General features: G+C 43.5%; 1 protein-coding gene across 2 annotated transcripts in view; it reads left to right on the top strand.

Moving 5' to 3' along the window:
• The window catches only part of LOC118361257 (paired box protein Pax-7), a 67,858-nt gene that overhangs the window by 20,037 nt on the left and 22,376 nt on the right, over positions 1–25,445 (top strand). For both annotated transcript variants that reach the window (XM_035741047.2, XM_035741048.2), the window contains exons 6-8: positions 9,075–9,274; positions 20,596–20,761; positions 21,126–21,325. In XM_035741047.2, the coding sequence (XP_035596940.1) occupies positions 9,075–9,274; positions 20,596–20,761; positions 21,126–21,325 (566 nt within the window). The remainder of the gene's footprint in view (positions 1–9,074; positions 9,275–20,595; positions 20,762–21,125; positions 21,326–25,445) is intronic.

Consider the following 25,445-nt stretch of genomic DNA (forward strand, 5'->3'; position numbering starts at 1 on the left):
ACTTGATGTAAAGTCCATGAAAGTAATTAAGGTGATAAATGCAGAGAAGTTTATTTACAAGGTACCTACATAATGTAGACAACATGCTCATGATACACTGCTAATAATACCCACACAAATGTCAATAATGATAATAAAATGATCTCAGCGACATTAGAGGGTGATCGAGACATATTATAAGCTGGCGTGTAGGGGAATACAATATGACGGCATGATATGCTGTGTGTAAACAAAATGTGTTCTGTATTATTACAACTAGGGTTGTCAAGGTGAACATTTGAATTGTAGTTAACTTTTGGAATTTTTCACACCGTCAATTTTTAATTTAATAACATGCATTTCCAGTCGGAGTTTCCGCATGGACCCTTTTGAGCGCATCACACAAAGCGCTCACTGCTGTCGGTCTCTACGGCTAGCAGCTTCTGTAGAGCTGTCTGCCTCTCTTGTGGTGTTGAAATCAACCACTATGCGCTTAGCTTTGAGCAACAAAGTTGAAGGAAATCTTCGAACCATAAACACTTTCCCATGCGTTTCTTTAGATAACCAGCAACAAATGAGTTTACACAGAAGTATACTAGGCAGTTATGCTAACGTTCGCTAGCTAGCTAACCAAACGAGAATGGCTGAATGGCTCAAAATTCAACACAATGATTTTAATCAGAACAGAACTTCCATTCCATTAAGCTACTGTTTTGGTTGTAGTTCTTATTCAGGTCAAACGATTAAAGCAAATGATCCCAATTCTAGTACCGTAACAGCTTGAGACTATTTCATGTTGAACATTGATAAGAAGTAGCTTAGGCTAGATCTAATAGCTGTATGATATTTTACATTAAGTTTTATATCAGACCTGGCTGTTTTTGTCTTAGAATACGTTATTATTGTCTTAGAATACAGTTGATTTTTCATTTTTATAATCAAAATATATTGTACCAACAAACCAATGGATTAGTTTAAAATAAAAACATCTTTCATGAGGATCAAATTTGAAATGTAAAAAAAAAAATTGCAATTAATCGTAGTTACCCACAGAAAACCAATGCCATTGACTTGATAAAAAAACATTTAATCGTTTGACAGCCCTATAAAGAACTATGTATTATATTTAATAGTTAATTTACTTTACATGGGTGACTAACTGTACGCTATCTTTCTAGACAATGTGTCAATGGCATTTGCGTCACTGACACTAAAAGAAAGACAGTCATGCTCTGTATCCCTTTGGACTTCACAAACCAGAAGCTAAGTGATGGTCAGTACAGTACGGTCTGTGGTGAAGCAAAGCGCTAGCTGCCTCCTCACACTACTTCCAAACAGGCAGCAGAATCTCCAATTGATTGCTCTTATCACAACAATATGATCCCACTGGGAAACACCAGCCTCCAATGTAGCTAATGAACAGGCTTATTTAATTAGAGTCAAATGAGAGAATTGAGCTAATGTTCATTTTGATTCCTGTTTCAGATTGATTCCTCAATTAGAGGGGAAGGTTGCAAATGTATTTTTTTGTGTGCAAACATATGGCATTGGAGAATGCCTTGGACCCTGGAGGGGTGTACACACTCCCAGATACTTAATTAGCCTCTAATTTGGTGATAAATGCAGAGCCTCCCTGACATTTTATCACTCTCCCCAGAACTTTCACATGGAATTACAGCTATCGTTATTTAATCATCCCAGATGACTTCAACAATAGCAGAACTGCCTTTAATTTCGACCCTAAGTGTTAATGAGATTTGTTTCTGTGTGTGCATGTGTGTATAAAGAAAGTAGAATGTGATATTTATGTGCTATACACTGCCTTCGGAAAGTATTCACACCCCTTGACGTTTTTTCCACATTTTGTTGTGTTACAGCCTGAATTTAAAATAGATTAAAAATACACTAAGTGTCATTGGCCTACACATAACACTTCATAATGCCAAAGTGGAATTATGTTAAAAATGACAAGCTGAAATGTCTTGAGTCAATAAGTATTCAACCCCTTTGTTATGGCAAGTCTAAATCATTACAAATGTGTACAAAGTCACGCAATAAGCTGCATGGACTCACTCTATGTTCAACAATAATGTTTAACATTATTTTTTAATGACTACCTATTCTCTGTACCCCACACATAGAATTATTTGTATGGTCCCTAAGTCAAGCAGTGCATTTCAAACACAGATTCAACCACAAAGTCCAGGGAGGTTTTCCAAACCCTCTTAAAGAAGGGTATCTATTGGTAAATGGGTAAAAAAAATGTAAAAGCAGACATTGAATATGCCTTGGAGCATGGTGAAGTTATTAATTACACTCTGGGTGGTGTATCAATACACCCAGTCACTACAAAGATACAGGCGTCCTTCTGAACTCAGTTGCTGGAGAGGAAGGAAACCGCCCAGCGATTTCCAGGCTGGTCACTAGGAACACACTCTGATTTCAGAAGTTTGAAAGATCCTGAGGATGTTGATATATGCCATCCTCTGTGCTCACCAAAAACAGTGGCCCTGCTCTGGGCTCAAACTCACATTGCTCAGTGCCAGAGAGTGCTGCTTAGACCACTGCACCATGGCAATTCATAATTGTCTAGGAAGCAGGGAGAGTACTTGAGGATACTAAATGGAAACATTTATTGCATTAGTGCATTATTTCTTTTTAAATTTAAAAGCAAATTATGCTTTCCCCAATCCACAGCCCTGACCTTAACCACTTGAAATGAATACCTAAACTTAATCCGTTAAGTTGTTTCTGTTTTAACCCTGTAATCACGCAGAATGAACCCTGTAACCACACGGAATTAATGGGTCAAATATTGACGTTCATCCAATTATGTAAAATCCCGAAGTGAAATTATTAGATCAGTTTGGGATTTCACCATGAGGCCAATGGTGACTCTAAAACAGTAACATATTTTAATGGCTGTGATAGGAGAAAACTGAGAATGGATCAACAACATTGTAGTTACTCTACAATACTAACCTAAATGACAGAGTGAAAAGAAGGAAGCCTGTACCGAATACAAATATTCCAAAACATGCATCCTGTTTGCAATAAGGAACTAAAAATGGCAAAAAATATTTTCAAGCATGGTGGTGGCTGCATCATGTTACGGGTATGCTTCTCATTGGCAAGGACTACACTCCTAGAAAAAAAAGGTGTTATCTAGAACCTAAAAGGGTTCCCAAAGTATAACCCTTTGAAGAACCCTTTTTTGGTTCCAGGTAAAAACCCTATTGGGTTCTATGTAGAATCCTTTCCCAGAGGGTTCTACACGGAACCCAAAATAATTCTACCTGGAACTAAAAAGGGTTCTACCTGGAACCAAAAAAAGAAACAATTTGGAATCCTTTTTTCTAATTGTAGGGAGTTTGTTCGGATAAAAAGAAACAGAATAAAGCTAAACACAGGTAAAATACCAGCGGGAAATCTGGTTCAGTCTGCTTTCCAATAGACACTGGGAGACAAATTCCCCTTTCAGCAGGACACAAGCCCAAATATACACTGAAGTTGCTTACCAAGACGACATTGAATATTCCTGAGTGGCCTAGTTACAATTTTCACTTAAATCGGCATGAACATCTATTACAAGACTTGAAAATGGCTGTCTAGCAATGATCAGCAACCAAGTTGACAGAGCTTGAAGAATTTGATAAAGAATAATGTGCAAATATTGTATAATCCAGGTGTGCAACGCTCTTAGACTTACCCAGAAAGAGCCACAGCTGTAATCGCTGTATTGACTCAGGGGTGTGAATACTTACGTAAATTAGGTATTTCTGTATTTCATTTTCAATAGATTTGTAAAAAATAAAAAAAAACATGTTTTCACGTTCTCATTAAGGGGTATTGTGTGTAGATGGGTGAGGGAAAAATCTATTTAATACATTTTGAATTCAGGCTGTAATACAACAAAATGTGGAATAAGTCAAGGGGTATGAATACTTTCTGAAGGCACTGTATGTATCCCATTCAAAAGGCAAAATTGTCACCATTATAATCAGCCCTGGCACCCTCTGTAACCGACTGGCTCTTCGTAGTGAAACCAAAACACTGGGGAAGGCAGCATGTCTTTTATTTATGCCGTGGCACATTCGCCCGTTGTCCCCCTGTATTGGGCGTGGGGGGGGTCTGCTCGTCTGCCTCGCCATGGTCCTATTTGCGTGATAAGACCTAGCATGCCAATCATGGGATCTGGCGGAGACAAAGATGAGGTCCAGGTTGAGCCTCTCTATCGGCCAGCAGCGTCTGCTTCATTACCATAATCTCCCTTTCCATTATCGGCAGAGAGGCGCTGACCTTCCAGTTCCAGTGGGCTGCTGTCAAACTTTATTTAGTTTCATTCGGCGGTCGTTGTTCGCCACGGTCATGTGATACTGGGCGTACAGCGGCGTTAAGGTTGTTACCGTCAGATCAGGACACAGCGTGGAGATGCGGTGGTGGAACTCCTTGCCAGCCTCTTCGTTGCATGTTAAGATTCGTCGCCTCAGCTTCTGTTTAGTCAAACACACAATAACATAGAAAAATACATTTGAGAGACAGAGAGAGAAGTGGGGGTCTGAAGGTGATTCCAAACATGAAGAAGATCGGTCTCTGACATCGGGCCAAATCCTCTCACAGATAACCATGTGGGATGACAGAGAGAGAGGGAGAGGGGCAGAGGGGGACACAGAGAGAGAGGGACACAGAGAGAGGGGGGGGGAGAGAGAGAGTGAGAAAAGGAGAGAGAGAGGGAGGGAAATAGAGAGGGTGAGAGAGCGACATAGAGGGAGAGCGAGAGAGTAAACAAAGTGATGCAAAGAGAGGATGGATACTGTGCCATTACGCCCCTCCCCCACCCCCCCTAAATCATGCAGAAGAGAACAAATAAATTCCATGCCGTCTGTGGAACGAAAGGCTGCGGCCACTAGCCACCCGAGCACTCCAAGGTGCCTCTGGAAAGTGATCTGCTGGCCCACTGCACCAGCCTCAAATGTTGTCATGGCGAGTTAACAGCAAATCGCTTTGCACCAACACCCCCAAAACCTCCCCCAAAACAACAACAAAGGGATATATACGATGTATGTGTAGATCTTTACTTGAAAATCTATGGGCCACTTAAAAAAAAAAATCTTTATGTGAAGAGAAATTGGCACTAGGAATTTATTTAATTAATGCGGCCTCATGTCCTGCGTCCACATGTAATCTGTTGAGAATTGTCAAGCGTGAGCTTTTGGGGCTGTGTAGGGGGTGTGAGGATGGGGGAGAGACAAAAAGACATCCACCGTGAGACTCCTCCAGTGGCCTGTAATGAGAGTCTCCATCTAATCCCATAATTCCTTGTTTAATTAAACCACCGAGCCTGCCCAGAGTCCAAACCAGGTTGATGAGCCCTTTATTTTTTGTGGGTTTGGTTATTTTTCTTGTGGCGCTTCACTTCACTTCACTTCATAGGAATACAGTCACATGAACAAACAAATGCATAGAATGAATGTGCATCCACCCACAGACTCCTATGACTAATCCCCAGAGTTGCTTGCATCACTCCCGTCCTATGTGTCTTGATGAACAGTTATATTCAGAGTAAGACTACTATATTTACAAGTGTCAAGTGTCATTACCGATGTATTTTGAAGCCTTTAAATGCATACCAGCGTTGTTTTTCTCGCAGTGTTGAAGTTTATTGGTGCTGTTGGCGTGAGAGCTGTAAGAGTTGCATGCCATACCCAGGTTCTGCACTTCTCAATTGTCCCCCCAGGGCTTTCATCAGAACACTAGAAAGGAGCAGACAGGAGGCACAGGCTGACACGTTATTACTATACAGCCCTGCTAACCCTCTCAAGTACCTCAACACTTCTCATCATATCTGCCCCTCGAAAACCTCCCAGGTTTCACATGGTACATACACCACACGCACACACACACACACACACACACACACACACACACACACACACACACACACACACACACACACACACACACACACACACACACACACACACACACACACACAAGCACGCGCACACACACGCACACACACACACACACACACACACACACACACACACACACACACACACACACACACACACACACACACACACACACACACACACACACACACACACACACACACACACACACACACACACACACACACACACACAAATGCATACACAGAAATACACACGCACAAACAAAGACATGCATACTCACCCACCCGTATGCCCAACCATTCTGAATGAGTTTAGAATCAGTGACAGTGACTCAAATGTAGAATCACAGCTGTCATTCCGAGATCCGTATGGAAATATCGCCCAGAATCACCCTGCCAGTTTGAGTCCACATTTGACTGTTGCCACTTCCTGTTATCGGAGAGGTCTGATTTGAGCGCCAGTCACAGTTCCTCCATAGCCATCCTTTCCTGTAGCACAGGAATTGTGTTACACTTCATGATTTGAAATGCAACATATCCACATGTGTGGTTGAGTTCTATTTTTTAAATGGGTAAATAAATCAAATGTTAAAACATTATTCTGGGCAGCCACTGCCCTGCGTTGCTGAGGCCGTGAAAGAGCAGAGAAAAGAGAAAGGAGTCTGTCATAAGGGAGAAGGCATGTCTGTCAGACCCGGAACCCAACCAGACCCCGCCCAGACCCAGACCAAGACCCAGTCCTGGTAGGCTGTGGAGGCAAACAGGGTCAGAGGCACGGTACTAAAGCATATCAGCGCTGAGAGGGACACAAGGAGGAAGCAGGGACACTGACCTCCCTCATCTATCCCACTCTCCCCTCCCTCCCTCACTCCTCTCTCTCGTTCTCTCCATCCCCTCTCCCCACCACTGCAGAGCCAGCATTGCTACCAGTCAACTCCCCCCATAATCGCCTGGCCACTGATGCGGCAGCCTGGGACCTGCACCCCTCTTTTCCCCCTCCCCTCTACCCCTCCTCCTCTATCTCCCCTCCTCCCCGGGCAGGCTCTGCTTCTCATCTCCCCTCTCCTATCCTATCCTCCTCTTTCCCCCCTCTCCTTCCTCCATCCCTAGCTCCATGCATATCTATGAGAGCAGCGAGAGGCGGCTGTGCAGCCATCCCTAATGTGGAATGGCTTAAATGCAGGGAGAAGCAATGGGGAGGATTAGGGCCCTGTGTCTGGAGAGCTGAGCCTCTTCAGGCGGCCGGGGGTGTGGAGGGCCATTTGGAGAAGGATCAGCTCTCATGCACACTCACTGCCCCCAAACACTGTCAATAAATATATATAGCCTTAAACACCCAGGGAAATGAGAAAGGGGGACCCTCGTCGACCCTCTCTGCTGTCCGCAAGGGCTGGGCGACGGACAGACCTGACTGTCAATGTGTACTCAAGTGTACACTGTGTCCACTTTGAACATGAGTGTTTTTGATACAGTTAAAAAAAATGCATTATTATTATTATTATTATTATTATTATGGTTTGACAGCAGCACGGTGTCTTGAGTAGTGTGTCGACATTCAATGTCCAACTGGCCAACCTGAATGAATGTGTTTGGTGAAATGGCCTACATTTAATTTCAAACAGCCTGTTCGTAAACAAATATGTCACAAACAAGGGACTGTATGGAACCTCACCACTGTGAAGTCCCATGCTGTCCCTGGTGTACATACATACGGCCACAGAGATCCTATTAAATGATGTATGTAATTCTATGCACACGGCATCCCATTACCAGTAGCCACTTGCTCTATTTGCACCCCGATTTACACATTTCATTGGAAACAATGGCGTCGCATCTTCGCAGTTCATCCTTTGCATGCTCTACCCCAGCACAACGCCAACCACGCACCGTAATTAAAACCCATGGCTGTATTTACCCGATAATCTGTCACTGTGGTTATTTTAAAACACCAGCATGGGTATATTGTATATTGTGTGGCACTGATTTCATTCAATCCCCGCCACACAATAATATATTGGCAATATTTACACACTGCCAGTTTGTTGTCGCGTTGCGCCCCAGGCCATGGTGGAAGAATAGTGCTACACGGATCGCCAAGGTGGTCTGGAGAGATTAGCGCCCCCCTCCAATCGGAGCTACCCGCCCCAGGGCATTCTGTGTACTGATGCCGGATTGTGTTGACAGAAAAGGCTCTCATATAAATAACCACACAGTGAAGAAAATACAGTCGCATTCCCTTTAGAGGAGCCATAGGAGGGCATGTCACTGGAGGACACAGCCATCCTCCCCGTGTATCAACCACTGCCTCCCTCGGTGAACAACATCTCTCCATGGTTGTTACTAACACGTCTTTCTTGCACTCAAACCCACGCTTGTCTTTTTTAACTGCTAGCCCTGGTTTTGCAGATAGCGGCTCATTTAAAGAAGGTTTCACTTGGAAGGACTGTGATATGTGGTTGATTTACCCACTTAAGTTGAATGCATTCACATTGCTCTGGATAAGAGAGTCTGCTGAATGACTAAAATGTCAACTTGAAACTGTGGAAAACTGCTGTTTTAAGGAACGTTTTAATTGTCTTTTGAAGGTTTTACTTGATTGTGATAGGTGGTTGTTTCACATACCTGAACGCACTGATTGCAAGTCGGTCTGGATAAGCTTGTCTGCTAAATGACCTAAATGTCAATTTAAATGTAATATTTCGGTAGACATATTATATATATTTATATATAGAGTACTTGAAATTCAAATATGGTGATTCTCAAACTATGTACATTTGAATACATTTTCGCCATCGTAAGTTGTCGTAATGCTTTCACAACCTTGATATGCCACCTGCTATAATGGTTAATTAGAGGTTTGCTTCGTTGTATGACATGGGAGGTGCAATGATGTAAACGGGGCATTGTATACTATGACATGACAAAGGTCATTTGGACATTTGATCGCTATGACCAGTCATGCATGTCAACAATCTGCATCATCATTGCCAAGAACCAAGAATGTACAGCCCGAATAAAGAAATCACACAGAGTGGTACTGCCATAAATGTGTTAAAAGCAACGTAAAAAATAATTTTTGACTGCTGAACTGCATTTCACTTCAACAGTATGGTACGGTGTCCATCAGTCGACTGAATTACACAAGAAGACCAACTGTCTGTCTCTGTCCCCGATGCAGGTAGCCGTATGGACGAAGGCTCAGATGTGGAGTCGGAGCCGGACCTTCCCCTGAAGAGGAAACAGAGGCGCAGTCGCACCACTTTCACGGCCGAACAGCTGGAGGAGCTGGAGAAGGCCTTTGAGAGGACACACTATCCCGACATCTACACCAGAGAAGAGCTGGCCCAGAGGACCAAGCTCACAGAGGCCCGTGTACAGGTAGGACATGCTGTAGATGCATGCACGCACACCAACACGTCCGGGTAGTGTGTCCTCTCAAAAGCCTTCTCCAGCTCCTCCAGTTGCTCACGAAGCAAGCACGCGCACGCACGCACGCATACGCACACGCACACACACACACACACACACACACACACACACACACACACACACACACACACACACACACACACACACACACACACACACACACACACACACACACACACACACACACACACACACACACACACACACACAGTCTTGTACAGCTAACCTTGTGGGGACATACAATTCAGTCCCTTTCAAAATCCTATTTTCCCTACCCCTAACTCTAAACCTAACCCTTGTGGGGACATACAATTCAGTCCCTTTCAAAATCCTATTTCTCTACCCCTAACTCTAAACCTAACCCTAACCCGTACTCTTAACTCTAACCCTAACCTCAACCCTATTCCTAGCTCCTAACCCTAAATCTGTTTCTAACACTAATTCTAACCTTAATCCTAAAACCCCTAAAATTAGCATTTGAACTTGCGAGGACTAACAAAATGTCCCCAGTTGGTCAAATTTTTGTTTGTTTACTATTAGTAAACATAGTTAAACATCCACACACACACACACACACACACACACACACACACACACACACACACACACACACACACACACACACACACACACACACACACACACACACACACACACACACACACACACACACACACACACACACACACACACACACACACACACACACACACACACACACATTCAACACACCTCTATACTAGTACTAATCACAAGCTCAGAAGTCCCACATGTGGTACTTTCTTGTCTGAGATTCTATGGGTCAAGAACAACAGAAGAGCGTGTCAGAGCCAGCACCTACTCCTCAACACTTGAGAGTGAGAGAGAGCACAGCGTGGATGACGATACCCTATAGGATTAGTCCTCTCTGTAGGGAGTGAGTATGGTTTTCAGTGTGAGAGTCAGCCATAAGGGGAGATGTCTGAGAGCACAACACAACATCATCAGGTCTACTGTAATGCAGGGGTACGGAATGCAAAATAGCTGTGCTTGTGCCAATTTTGGGGGGGAATGTTTCATCATTGTGGCCTTCCTTCTTTAATTGGGTTGGGGGGGGGGGGCTGTAAAATTAATAGAACATTTATTAAATTTCAATTTGGGAAACGGTTTGCTTTTCATATGTCTTGGAAGTAAATCTATTACTGATATTACTGTATGACTAGCCTGTGGTGTGGGCCTATGCACCATGCTAAATGCTGAATGTTTATGGAGGGTTTAAGGTTTTTAGTTGTCAATGGTGTTTTTATAGTGTTTGTTGGCTTTCTTTGGCACCCAGTTGTCGTTGATGAGTGTTATTGCTGGATTTGGGGGGATTCTCAGCCAGGATTGCCACCGCTTTTGGCATTTTCTGGCACCATCCTCGTTCTTCTCGCACGTCCACATATTTTCAAGCCTATTGTTTTTTCGCACACCGTTTCGTATTTATCAAATGCGTCCAATTTTTTCATTCCGACATACGTAAAGGGTCTCGTAAGACTTCAGCTGTTCCAAGCCGGCCAGAGAGCAGTTCTTTCTTCGCACTTAAGTACAGTTTTGACACCTCCTCTGTTCTCTGTACGTTCCTTTTTCCTTCTCTAAGTAACACTGAAGGGAAAATACAGTGGAGTTATAGCAACAGCTGTTGGGTCCGAGTGAGAAGGGGGCTTGGGGGAGACAAGTTGGGGTTGCATTCCTGATGGATTTCTCACTCCTTATACTCTTGGCTGGAATCGTTTCTTCCCACCACTTTCAAGCCCACCGCTCCTTGTAAAATTCGCTGCATATTAGAGAGGATCTCTCACCCTCTCTCGGGAGCCCCTAGTCCACCACCAGAAACATGAATCAATCAAGGGCTTGTTTTAAGAAAAAAAAGAAGAGGAAGAAGAAGAAGAGGGAAAAGAATAGACCAGGAGTGTCTTCCCTTTAGCCGTCAGTCCTGTCCTCAATCTTTTCTCACCCCTCCCTGCAGCCAGTGTTTCACTTCAGGACCTCCAGTCTACTGCGACATGACAAGATAGTCGTTGTCTCTGACCATCCAATGCGAACAATCGTAAACAACGCATGTTTTTAGACACCTCACACCTCATTCCCTCACCTCATTCCCATTGGACATGGTAGCACACTGTGCTGCAGTTGGATATAAGCAGTGTTGGGTAGGTTACTTTCTAAATGTAATATGTTGTAGTTCCAAGTTACCTGTCCAAAATGTTTATTCGTAATGTAACTTCTGGATTACCCAAATGCAGTAACTAATCTGATTACTTTCAGTTACTTTTGGATTACTTTCCCCTTAAGAGGCATTAGAAGAAAACTAAATGGATCCATCAAACGCATTTGGTGTGTCATCATAGTGGTCTCTGACTTGTGGTCAGACTCGCTCAGGTGGAACATACTTAAACTTGCGCCTTTATTTTGATGCTAAATTGAATGTCATTGAGATAACATCCCATACATACCCACAAGACATGCCACAAGAGGTCTCTTCACAGTCCCCAAGTCCAAAACGAATTCGCTGCAACGCACAGTATTATACAGAGCTATGATTGCATGGAACTCCAATCTCCAATTACTCATGCAGAATGCAAAATTACATTTACAAAAATGGATAAAACAACATCTCATGGCTCAATGGGGACTGAAATGACACACTCAAACCCACGCACACACATACAAACTATATCACACTCTAACACACACAATCTACACATACATTATTAGTTAAATGAGTTATATTGTTTGTATATCGTTGTATTTACAATGAGTGTGGCTGTCCTTGTCTATCAGTATATCAGTGTCAGTGATGGAAAAAGTACCTTATTCTCATACTTGGAGGAAAAGCAAAGATACCTTAATAGAAAATGACTGACACCCAGTAAAATACTACTTGAGTACAAGTCTAAAAGTATTTTGTTTTAAATTGACTATATTATCAAAAGTAAATGTAATTGCTAAAATATACTTACATATCAAAAGTAAAAGTAAACGTATAAATCGTTTCAAATTCCTTATATTAAGCAAACCAGACGACACCATTTTGATTATTTTATTTTATTTACGGGTAGCCAGGGGCACATTCCAACACTCAGACATCATTTACAAACCAAACGTGTGTTTAGTGAGTCTGCCAGATCAGGGGCAGTAGGGATGACCAGGTATGTTCTCTTGATAATTGCATGAATTGGACCACTTTCCTGTCCTTCTAAGCATTCAAAATGTAACAAGAACATTTGGGTGTCAGGGAAAATGTATGGAGTAAAAAGTACATCATTTTCATTAGGAATGTAAGTGAAGTAAAAGTAAAAGTTGTCAAAAATATAAATAGTAAAGTAAAGTACAGATACCCCCCCCCCAAAAAAAAAACAGACTCAAGTAGTACTTTAAAGTATTTTTACTTTAGCACTTTACACCACCGATTAGTGTTTTGTCACTTGTCGTGCTGCTTCGACAAAAGCTCATGGCGATCCGAATAAACCAATAAGCACCACAAGATTTTGCCCACCATTTGTGGCTGAAGTGACAAATAGACTGTAGCCTACATGAAATGTTGGAGTAATTAGCTACTTCAACATGTGACCCACTTCAGCTGTTTTTACTAGTTTTATTTTTCTGCACTACTTGTTAATTATTGTTTGCGACTAAGTTTCAGCTGCTATCGACAGACCCCGACCTCCCTGTTAAAACTATTCAAGAGATTGAAATACTATAGTCTGGTGATAGCCTGGTGAACTTTGGCAAACCTTCGTTGGTAGCCTGCAACAAGAGATGTCAATGTTAACTCTTCTTGCACGGAACGTTCCACATTCCATCCGTTTAAAATAGTAGTGTAACCATACTTTTACCTGTCTTTAAAATTGTATTGGAGACAATACTGGAAGCCATCTATAACTGACAGACGGAATGCAGTTTCTGCCTGAGTTAATCACTGATCAAAATGCAAACGGATGCGCTGATCTATCATCTCTGGTCTATCATCATCAATGCATCCACTCTTATTTATGGAGCTTATCTTGTGATCTCGACAAAAACAACTTCTATTATGAGGTGATCCTCTCTGGACTTCCGTACCGAACAGCATTTGGTGTCATATTTTTCCTGTCTGAAAAGCAAACATCATTGGGAGAGTGGGATTGGTCCTCCACGGATCATGTGATGTGGTTGTTGTTGGCAGTCCATATCAGAGGCTCTGTTTAGCTTTCAGCCATGTTAGTAGGTCAGCTCAATGTCCCATTCTCTTAGCACAACCCCCACGGGGGAATTAGACCATTATACATATTTATAGCTCACTGACTGATTCAAGTAAAAACATGACTAAAAGGGAAATTTTTCTTTTTTTGTTGTCAATAATGTGGCTAAATGATGTCATGTGAAAGCCTGAGGTATCTGAATTGTGGCAGTAATTTCGTTAGGCGACTTTCCTTATAATCTAATTCTGGGAGGCTTTGAAAAAAGCTTGAAAAGGTCAGTCCAAATAACATTTTTGAAAAGGTCACTGAAAAAAAATGTCCAGGACATGAAAATAACATTTAAAAAAAGATGGTGTGCTTGTGTAATGCTCACACCAGTTATTGTGGACAAATGTAGTTTACAGTTTGGCCACTGGACAAAGTAATTCCAAAGATTGACAAATTGTTCCTTTGTCAGATGTCTTATTGCGAGGATGGATGGAGGGGTGGATGGATGGTTGGATGTCTGGGTTAATGGATGGATGGGAGGCTGGGTGGATGGATGGATGGATGAGGGTGAGACACAAATGTCATATTTCTAAGTCTTGTCCACATTGAGCTGAAGTCAATTATTGGTATACCCAGGACAGTGTCTTCCACGTTTCTGTACTCTTTTCCATCACCCTTGAATATACAACTGACCATCCAAGAGGCATCAGTCAGCTACTGACTGGACCCCAAGTTAAAACACATCTCTGCCAAATATAACAGCACACTCCCCTTCCAGGGTGGGTTCTCTACGGTAACAAAGGGCTTTCAGTCCTCCATCCACAACAGACTGAAGAAGAGGGTCCCACCTGAGTTAGTACTTTACTGTATGTCTTGGAAACTAATTGGATGTACAAATTGGGATCCCACTTCTGACACCAAATGTGTCAATTAGAATTAGTGCTCATTCAAAGTAAAGCAGTTCATGGGAGACGATTAACGGGACCAGAAGCTGAGCTCCATTGACTCCCAGTAATGACTCGGTGCGTGTTAAAAATGGCTCCTTTCAGGGCACCACTGAGAGGGGCTGTTATGAAGGAATCAGATACCTGGTGCTTCTGGGGTAACTGTTTTTTACACTAGCCCTCGACAGTGTCAGAGACAGGGCAGACAGGGGCCTAGGGGGCCTAGAGTCAGGTACCCGGGGAGCCAAAGGAGAGGGTAGACAAAGGTGGCCTGAGCCTCTTAGCTTGTGCAGCACACCATGGACAAGTTGTTGACCTGGCCGGTGCAGCTGTTGCCTGCCTGCCTGACATGGTATCCAGATGTCTGGGAGAGGGTGAGAAACAGGGCTGCTGTGGTGTGTGTGTGTCATGGGGCGGGGGGCTTCTATGAGAGGGGAGGAGTCTTCAGCATCAACAGATTTCTCATTTCATGTGGTTCTCATAGAGACACATACAGAGAGAGAGAGAGAGAGAGAGAGAGAGAGAGAGAGAGAGAGAGAGAGAGAGAGAGAGAGAGAGAGAGAGAGAGAAACAGCCCATCTGTCTTCAGAAGCCACCACCAATCCTTAATTGCATCAAACCAACTCACCATAGCTTATCCCTCTCCACACACACACACACTCCACACGCACACGTGCACACGCACACACACGCACACACACACAAATACTTTTACAGCCTCTGTTTGACAAATGAACGACACTGATATGTATCTAGCCCAACGGCAGGGATGAGAACTACCAGATCTTTAGGACTGAGCCATGGCTACCTGTCTTACTCGAAACATGTTCCACTGCTGACAACATAACCACACTCATGTTTTCTGTCAATGGGAGTGACAGGTTTGTGAGGCTGGAGTGGTGGCTGTTAACAGGCGACATGGAAATTGAGAATGTACTGTATAACAATGATTACAATTGTAATATCCTTCCACGTCACACCTCCATGTAATATGTGTTAGACTAACTCATACTTCACTCCATTACTTATTCATTCCATACATAAATACATCAAATCAACAATACATAGTGTCAAAGTATATCATAATACCTTGATCCCACGATACCTTGACTCGCTTAGACCACCTCGGCAGTGGAGCTGGCTGAAAACGGAGCTCGAGGCCTGAAGCCTTGTAGCCTTGTAGTGCGACTTGCCCTGCTGCTACCATTCAGAGTCAAAGCTGCTCCTCCAAGTCATTTGTTTTGTGCGCCACAAAAGAACAAATGGGATTTGTGTCGACGGTGGAGTTGGAAGCAGTGGCAGTGTACCCGCTCTGGTGTTCAAACAGAGGGGTTTATTATTAGAGTTGAAATGAATTTCTTTCAGTCTCTCTTTACTCCTGATACTTATCGGCCTAATCCGCCCCTCCACTCCCCGACTCCCCGATTCACACTCCCAGCTACTTTAATTAGCATAGCGCCAACCCGGCTAGCAGACGGAGAGATCGAACAAGGGGGGAGAGAGATACAGGGAGGGAGAAGGAGAGGGAGAGAGAGAGAGAGAGAGAGAGAGAGAGAGAGAGAGAGAGAGAGAGAGAGAGAGAGAGAGAGAGAGAGAGAGAGAGAGAGATAGAGAGAGAGACTGATCAGTCTGGGGCTAACTGGGAGAATCCTCTCCCTTGGTCTTTTGTTCTGATCTGTGACCATCGTTGCCAGGTTACTGGTGTCACTCCATCTGTTGTAGAGTGGTGTCTCATTAAACCCTATGGAATCCTTTGAACTCTGGACGCAATCGAGGCCTATACTTTTCTAACAAGACATTTAGAATGGGAATACCCTACAAAAATGGGACGAGTTCCATGAATAGGAAGAACATGAGCATTTTTGTGACCGTGTGTGTGTGTGTGTGTGTGTGTGTGTGTGTGTGTGTGTGTGTGTGTGTGTGTGTGTGTGTGTGTGTGTGTGTGTGTGTGTGCGTTCGTGCTTGAGTTTGTGTATGTGTGTGTACGTCTGCATGTGTGTGTACGTCTGCATGTGTGTGTGTGTGTCTGCATGTGTGTGTGGTTCATGTGGACCATCTGTGGGCAGTAAAACAGCATATCATACCATCTCCAGTGGAAAGAGAGAGAGAGAGGCCCCGCGGCCCTCTATCAGGGCTTGACCTCTGGATGCCTATGTCATGTAACCTCAGCCCTTTACTCTCCAAAACCCCTCTGCTCTGACGCCCTCACCCTGCCACCTAGAGCTACAGAGAGAGAGCGACAGAGAAACTGAGAGATAGAGAAGAGGCTACTGCAAAAGAGAGAGAAAAGATTGATGTTGGGCTTTTTCATGCCTCTTAGTCGCTGTTATGTTGGACTTTTTGGCTGTGAAATTCAATCACGTTATCCAGGTTTTACTCGTCATCGTGCCCGTCTCCAAGTCATTCCCCCCGCCAGCCAGCCCAACAGTAATCCCAGACGATATCTCCCCAACTGGAGAAGATACGCTCGCACACACGCACACAAAGCACACACACACACAGGCACGCACTCACACAGGCAGGTATACACACACACAAAAAAATAGAACATAATGGTTTTTAGCTCTGTTGTGAGCTAAACTAGGTAATCTACTACAGTCTTTATTTAGGGGAGGAGCTGGGGAGTATGAGAGAGAGAGAGAGAGAGAGAGAGAGAGAGACAGAGACAGAGACAGAGAGAGAGAGAGAGAGAGAGAGAGAGAGAGAGAGAGAGAGAGAGAGAGAGAGAGAGAGAGAGAGAGAGAGAGAGAGAGAGAGAGAGAATCCTTCCAAGGTGACATTGCAGTCAGACTCCAGAGCAGAGTATCAAGTCCTTGGTGGTGCTCAGAGCAAGCCTCTTAGGAAATCCACTGAGCCCTGCAGCCGCACTCACACAGAGCAGACTTACTGTAAACACACACAGTGGAAAATCTAAATAAAACCTACAATGTGACTGGTATGTTAAATGCAATGAGCTTTCAGTAATGATTTTATTCATAAGGAGTGGACGTAAAAACCTGTCACGAGTATCTTACGCAGTTGTATGGATGAGATTCAGTTGTCATGAATCTTTGGTACATCGTTTGTACACCGTTGGTGGTGATTCTGAAGTGAAGCAGAGAAAAGGCTGCCAAGTTTGTGAACTGAGAGTGTCTTAGCTCACTCCTCTCACTCTTAGCACCTAGGGCAAACACTGCCTCGTGTAATTATTAGAGTCTACCCTTCGAAAATAGAACTCCAAATGATATTCTACACTTGAAAGGCATGTTTTTCATTTGCACAAATGTAAAACTGCAAATGTAGTCGGTGAGGAGAGGAAGAAAGTGGGTAGCCTGGGGGAAAGTATAGGTGGTGTGTGTGTGTACTTTCACTCACTTTTATTCTCATATTGTGTGTGTGCGCATGTGCGTGTGAGCATGTAAGTGCGAGCACGTGTGTGTTTGTGTGTGTCTGTGCCTAATCGTGCGTGTTCAGGTGTGGTGTGTAGGCTATCCATCTGCGTGTAGGCCCGTACTTGTACAAGGTTTCTCTCTTTTATTTGCCATGTTTAATTAAGACCCGGCAATTAGTGTCCTGTGGAGTTGAAAGATGGGTAATTTGTGCCTATAGCCACGCACTGCTCTTTCATTTACCATTCTGCTTAATCTGGGCCTATGGGAGTGGAGAGGGAGGCAGACAATACAAGAGGGACAGGAGGGCTGGGGGGCTGAGGGAGCTATAGCTGGGGGAGTGGGTGAGGCCGAAGTCCTGCTGAGCCTGAAGCTGGGGGGAGGTGTTAGCACCTGGAATATCAGTTTGGGCCTATCACTTGTGCATATACTGTAGGATTAAATTAAGTTGAAACTTTTTGTCGAGAATGAGTCATTCATTGATGTCTATGGGAGAATGGTGTGTAAGTGTAGAGTTTGACACACTTCTCTGGAGTTAAGATTCTCTCACAGTAATGTTATTCAGCAATCACGCAAGAGAAGCATCTGTGTTTCAGACCTGATCTGGCCGAGCCATATGGACGCGTGTGTGTGTGTGTGTGTGTGTGTGTGTGTGTGTGTGTGTGTGTGTGTGTGTGTGTGTGTGTGTGTGTGTGTGTGTGTGTGTGTGTGTGTGTGTGTGTGTGTGTGTGTGTGTGTGTGTGTGTGTGTGTGTGTGTGAGAGCAGTGGAGCACAAATGTGCATCCCTGTCCTAGGCCATCCATCCGTTGATCCATGCGAGCCAGCTGAAAGGTAGCGTTACTGGGGCTAAGAGAGAGCCTGTTTAAAAAGGCCTCTTTGTGGCCCATTCAAGCCAAGCCTCCATTGTATCCTTCTTTTAGCGGCCCTCTCAATGGGCCGGGCCCATTTGGGAGACAACAGGAGATTAACTGCACAGACAGTGTATTAAGTGCTGATGAATCGGCCCCAAGAGCCATAGATCAATGACACAGGCCAACAGTCTCCTACTGCATATGTAGAAACATACATACAAATTTAGGATCTTAATTTGATCACCCAAAATCAAATCAAATCAAATGTTATTTGTCACATACACATGATTAGCAGATGTTAATGCGAGTGTAGCGAAATGCTTGTAAAATAAGCCAAGAACGTTACAGTCTCTGATGACCCTGTTGCAGGATAACTTTCCCGCAATGCAAGACATTTAAAACTTGTAGTGTATTTGAGGTTTAAAAAGGCTCCTGATGTCTGTAATTTCCACTTGATTTTCCCTTACCAAAAAAATGGATCAACCCCTATTAAAATGTCAATGAATTATAATTCACATTTCCTGTTGGTGCAGGATTATTGTCCTGCTGTAGCAAACTGGAGCCTTTAACTGGTTATTTAAACACACATAGGTAGGTCAGGGAGGGGAAAGATCCCTTACTGCCCGTTTTAGATGCATTGCAACATTCATGTTCGCCTTGAGTGTCTGACCTGTGTTTTGTCTTGATGGCCGCAGTTTGAGACAGCGTTGACTAGGTGCTCAAAGACACATACAACGTTTGTTTATCAGGAACACCTTCCTAATACTGAGTTGCACCTCCCCCTTTTGCCCTCAGAACAGCCTCAAATTCGTCAGGCATGGACTTGAAAACGTTGCACAGGGATGCTGGCCCATGTTGACTCCAATGCTTCCCACAGTTGCGTCAAGTTGGCTGGATGTCCTCATTCTTGATACACACAGGAAACTGTGCAGGGTGAAAAACCCAGCAGCGTTGCAGTTCTTGACACAAACCGGTGCACCTGGCCCCTACTCCCATACCCCATTCAAAGGCACTTAAATCTTTTGTCTTGCCCATACACCCTCTGAATGGCACACATACACAATCCATGTCTTAATTGTCTCAAGGCTTAAAAATCCTTCTTTAACCTGTCTCCTCCCTTTCATCTACACTGATTGAAGTGGATTTAACAAGTGACATCAATAAGGGATCATAGGTTTCACCTGGATTTACCTGGTCAGTCTATGTCATGGAAAGAAAGTTCTTTATGTTTTGTACACTCAGTGTATAATGCCGGCAAAACCTTAAGCCCAAACCTATTTTCAAATCAAATTCATCTACTTTTGCCTTGTCCCAAATGGTACCCTATTCCCTTTAGTGTCCATAGATCTATGTTCAAAGGTTGTGCACTACTTTGACCAGAGCCCATAGATCTCTGTTTAAAGGTAGTGCACTACTTTGACCAGGGCCTATAGATCTCTGTTTAAAGGTAGCGCACTACTTTGACCAGGGCCCATAGATTTCTGTTCAAAGGTAGTGCCCTATAGGGAAAATTTGGGACGCACACGGTGTGAATCAGCCTTTCAACCCAGCTGTCCCATTATGTATGTATTTGATGTATTCCAACACCAGCACATCTGAACCTAGTCATCAGCAAGCCCCTGTTAATTGAAGCAGGTTCTGTTGCAGTAATTTTGCCCATGGTGTGTGGGGCCCTCACACTGATGGTGTTAATTAAGATTTAAATGTGTTTGATTGACACGATAGCGATTATCACCCCCAAAATAACACTGGGTCAACCAGTTTGAATGAACAGTTAAACATTTAATTGCAGGTTCTTTGCCTTGGTCTGCCTCCCTCCCTTTTAAGTCTTTGTTTTCTATTTTTCTCTCTTCTTATTTTCCTCCTTCCTGCCGTGCAGTCTCTCTTTCATTCATGAAAATCCTCTTTCTCTCTAGGTGTGGTTCAGCAACCGACGGGCCAGGTGGCGTAAGCAAGCGGGAGCCAATCAGCTGGCGGCATTCAATCACCTGTTGCCAGGCGGATTCCCAGGCAGCGGCATGCCCACGCTACCCACCTACCAGCTCCAAGATTCCGGTTACCCCACAACCACACTATCACAAGGTATAGACATCTCTACCACCACCTGCAAACACATAGTCCTAACATGTAGTGTTGAGGTACCATTATCAAAGTTGGTTAGCCACGTAGTGCGAGTGTGATCTAATGCTAATGTATTTTAACCTTGTCTGAGACCTGAAGGCGAATGTTATTGTAGCTCCTTGAGCTACTGCCTAGGATTTAGGTCAGTGGGCTAACACAGTCTCGTGGCGCATAGATGACATCTGAGTCACATACTTGATTCGACCTGTTACAAACACCCAGTAGCGCTAAGATGATATTACATTCCTATGGTGCTGTGTATGTGATCATCACCCATGACCTTAAATGTGATTTCTCCCTGGTCCTCCTTCTGCATAAACCCCAGACGTTAGTGGCACGGTTCACCGCCCTCAGCCATTACCACCGTCCACCATGCACCAGGGAGGGCTGTCGGGCGGGGATGGCGGCTCGGCCTACGGCCTGTCGTCCAACCGTCATGGCTTCTCCAGCTACTCCGACTCCTTCATGAGCCCCTCGGCACCCAGTAACCACATGAACCCTGTCAGCAATGGCCTCTCCCCACAGGTAGGTGCTGGGGTTCAAATGGTGGCATGTCAGGGTGTGAGGCAGTGTTATTCCACTGCTCTGAGGGTGTGTGTGGGTGTGTGTCCAAGTCACGCTGGTGTGTGAGGACAAGTCTTCCGCACTAAGAAATGTACCTGCAACCCATAAAGAAAACCCTCCGAAGAGAGTATACTTTTCCACGTCCCATTCAATTCAAATGTAAATATTGTGCTGTAAAGAAAATGACTATCCTTGCTACAGCGCCAGAAAGCGAATCTCGATTGATAGTTTTTTATTTTCTTGTCCTACTGTTTATTGTTATTGTTTATTAGGATCTCTGACAAATGCTATGATTGTTGGTTGCATAAGTCCAAAACATGCATTCTTGCATTTAGGAGAAGAGTTGTGTTTTTGTCATACCCCGGAAACCCAGTGTCTATTTTGATAAGAGTAACGCTCAGTGGCTTGTCTCTGATTAAGAGGGTCTCTCGTGGCTTTGACTGTAAACGTGTCAAGTACAGAAGATACCAATATCCTCTTGCTACAGGGGGATTTTGGATGATAATGTTTGACAATTAATTTCATCCCACATCCCTGAGCCTCAAATCAAATGAGGACGATTGTTTGACACACGTGGATTCTAAACGAATTAGAGTTTGAACTTGAAACCCACAACCATGTTCGACAAATCCTTCGCTCGACTCAGTAGGCACTACAGGGAAACAACTAATACGAAGATATCCTAGCAAAGAAAAGACGTAATCACATTCAACTAATGAGTCTTTTCACGCAATTGTCGAGCTGTGTCTACCGACATCATTTTCGGAATTAACAGACTTCGCCGTCAAAGCGCTCTGTCCTAATGTATTGTAACTGATAAAAAAAAAAAGAAGGCTTAGCTACCCAAGACAAACTTCCATAGATGAATATTGCATGGTGAATGACCTAGGCATGAAGTATTTTTCACTCAGAAAATAGAGATGAATTCATCATTGAACGTTAAGGCATTATTCTATGAGACAGGTATACCATTTTAATGTTATAGAGGTTCTTCCTCAGATTCTAAGTGATAACTCGATGTTAACTAGCCTGCTCTGCCTCTTCTGTGGGCGGTCCATCGGGTTTTTACATAAGAGTATTTATTTTCTTGGTCATCTCTTATTAGAGGACAGCGGACTCGATAAGGGAATGCTACACCGCTGTAATCAATTGGTGTCAGAGGCCTTTAATGTTTCCTTTCCCCTCGATCGTCCGCAATGCCATTGTTGTGCGTGCTCGTGTGTATGTGTGTGCGTCCGTGTGTCATGCAAATAGGAATTGTCCACTTTATCCTCTCACGGCATCTTGAACAATAACCATTGAGAATGAGAATTTCTGATCGTGCTTGATTTTTAACGGCCACAGAATAGAGAATAGGACGGATGTTGATGCAAACCACTGGTGAGGAGGAAATTATATGCAATTACTCACCAAAACTGGGCAGTCCAGCCCACCCTGAGCAACAAGATCTGACTAACAAGCAGAAAATAAGATTGAAATGGTGTTTAAAGAGTCTCAAATTTAATTCAATGCCACATTTGTCCGCAATTACCCCCGCATTCACACATATTTTATTGAGAGCGCCCCCCCACCCCCCCCTGAAATATATCTCAAAGCAGATTGAGAAAACTGGTAATACTTCCACTCTTTTTTTTCGGCGGAGAAGAGAAGAAAGAATGAAGGATTTGGGTGACAAAAAAGAGATTTTCTCTTGTACTGGAGAGTTGGGGGATAACAGGCACGTTCCTCAGCGTTTTCTGATTGTTAATCGTAGTGGTGAGGCTTTGGGAGGCTAATGCTTAGCGCTGCAAACCTGCATAAATATCAGGGACATGGGTTGGCTTTTCCTTATGATTATTAACGTGACTCCCTCTCTCCCTTGCTTGTTCGCCGGTAGAACAGATCAAATAACAAGACTTCCCTGTTTTACATTAGGGATTACGACGCTATAGTTCCAGAGCCTACTGTATGGGCAAGAAGAGATTTTTCTATTAAGAGGGGCCTTTACTTTGATTTTGCATACGTATGCGTTTATGTATTAGCAAAGGCATTTGAAAGTGATTTTTTAAATTCAATTTGATTCTAATAGGAAATAACTGAACTCTAGTATTTTGTCAATTTAATTTCGAATAATATTACTCTAAGAATGTAAGAAGACGTGTTTCATTTGCATTTGAAGTGACAGAAACATTTCAATCACGTGATGTTAATTCACAGCACCTCAGAAAAAGACATGAAATCCGTAACAATGGGAGTTGTGTCAGCAACAGAGAAATGAGTTGTTAAAGCAGGTGGATCAGTGATTCACAATCACAACCCATCCATTCTAATGTTGCTCCAAATGGGTGCTTTTGTAAAGGTGTGTGTGTGTGTGTGTGTGTGTGTGTGTGTGTGTGTGTGTGCGTGCGTGCGTGCGTGCGTGTGTGTGTGTGTGTGTGAAAAAGTTGTACATTTCTCCAGTCTTAGCAGCACTTAGCAGCACTATCTCTTCTCAACTCCCTTCTCTCGCTCTCTCTCTCTCTCTCTCGCTGTCTTTCTCTCTCTCTCGCTGTCTCTCTCGCTGTCTCTCTCGCTGTCTCTCTCTCTCTCTCTCTCTCTCTCTCTCTCTCTCTCTCTCTCTCTCTCTTACCCATTCGCCCAGGTCCCCATGTGACATGTGGCAATCCCATCAACCTCTCATTGTGGGAGAAATTAATGTCATCCCTGACAGCAGGACTATCACAGTTCAGCCCTCCAGACCACCACACTGCGCTCTGCGCAAGCAACCCCTGGCCGTGCCCCTGCAGACACAAATACTATCCTCTCCTCCCCTTCTCTCCTTCCCTGTCTCCCCCCTTTTCTGCAGGGAAGGCTCATAGCATATGCTGAAAAAGCTGCCCCCCCCCCCTCCTTTTTTTTCTAAATCGAAATTCCTCATCTTCTTCTCTTTCTTTTAAATCTCCCCCCCTCTCTCCCTAAAATGTCATGCTTTTCCCGTTTCTCTCTTTCTCTCTGTGGAGTATGTTTCTCTGTCCTCAGTGTGGGCTACTATTTCTCCAATCCTTCTGTATGCCTTTAATAAAGCGTTCTATATGCGCACAGCAGAGAGAATATTTCCTTTACAGCAGGCAGGAACATATGGGAGGAGATGCAGCTTTCCCCAGTATGATTAGCCCGTACAGTGCCAAAGCACGGGAATATATATGGAAATGCACGTGAAAGTGTGCGTGTGTAAATACAATTATTTTATTCCCCCGTGCTTTTGTTGTAGTTTGTTGTTGTGTGTTATTGGGGATGTGAGCAGAGGAGCATTCTTCAGCCAATCCAGTCTTTACAACTCCTTCTTTCCCAAAGGAACATTTCTGTTCCAAAGTGGTTGTTTGTTCATTTCCTTTCCTCGTTACAAGACTAAGGTGTTTTAGGGAGTTTGTGTCTTGTTGGTTGTAATTGGTTTGACAAAGCTTGCAATGGAAAGAGCTTTACTTTGATCCAACTGTGGTTTATGCAACTAACATCAGCCCCACAAAATATTTATTCCCCCAATTTTTGTACCAGGACAAGCATTGTGTCTTGAAGCGATACAGGTATTTGCACATATTCCATACTGTCCCACTTTCTTTTGGTGGGTTGGTGTTAGTGTACAAATGCATACTATTGAGGTTTTTAAATAACTTTTAATATCTCACCTTTGTAGCTGGCGTTTACATTTTTTTTGCTTTCTATGTTATTTTATTATTGTTTTAATGTAAAGTGTGTAGCGATTCCAAATGCACTTTAAATAAAGTGCATTTATGTTGTCAACAACAGTAAACAGCACTTACAATTGCCAAGTACTGTACTGTAGATGTAAACACAAGCCAGCTGCACCTTCTTTTCCCTCCCTTTTGTGCACAACATGAAAAACCTGTTCCAACCACATTCTATTGCTTATTTCATTCCCCGATTCCGATATAACATGTTATAGACAATAGCAATCTGCATACTGCGTACCTCAGACAGATTACAAGTCAAGATGAAATAGTTCAAACTGAAGATATGAAGATAATATGTTGTAGTAGCATTGTGCCAGAGTTGAACACATTTGTTCTCTGTGGGTGTTGTCTTGTTTGGTGTCCATTGAATG

This window comes from Oncorhynchus keta, chromosome 28, assembly GCF_023373465.1.
Source record: "Oncorhynchus keta strain PuntledgeMale-10-30-2019 chromosome 28, Oket_V2, whole genome shotgun sequence".
NCBI lineage: Eukaryota > Metazoa > Chordata > Actinopteri > Salmoniformes > Salmonidae > Oncorhynchus > Oncorhynchus keta.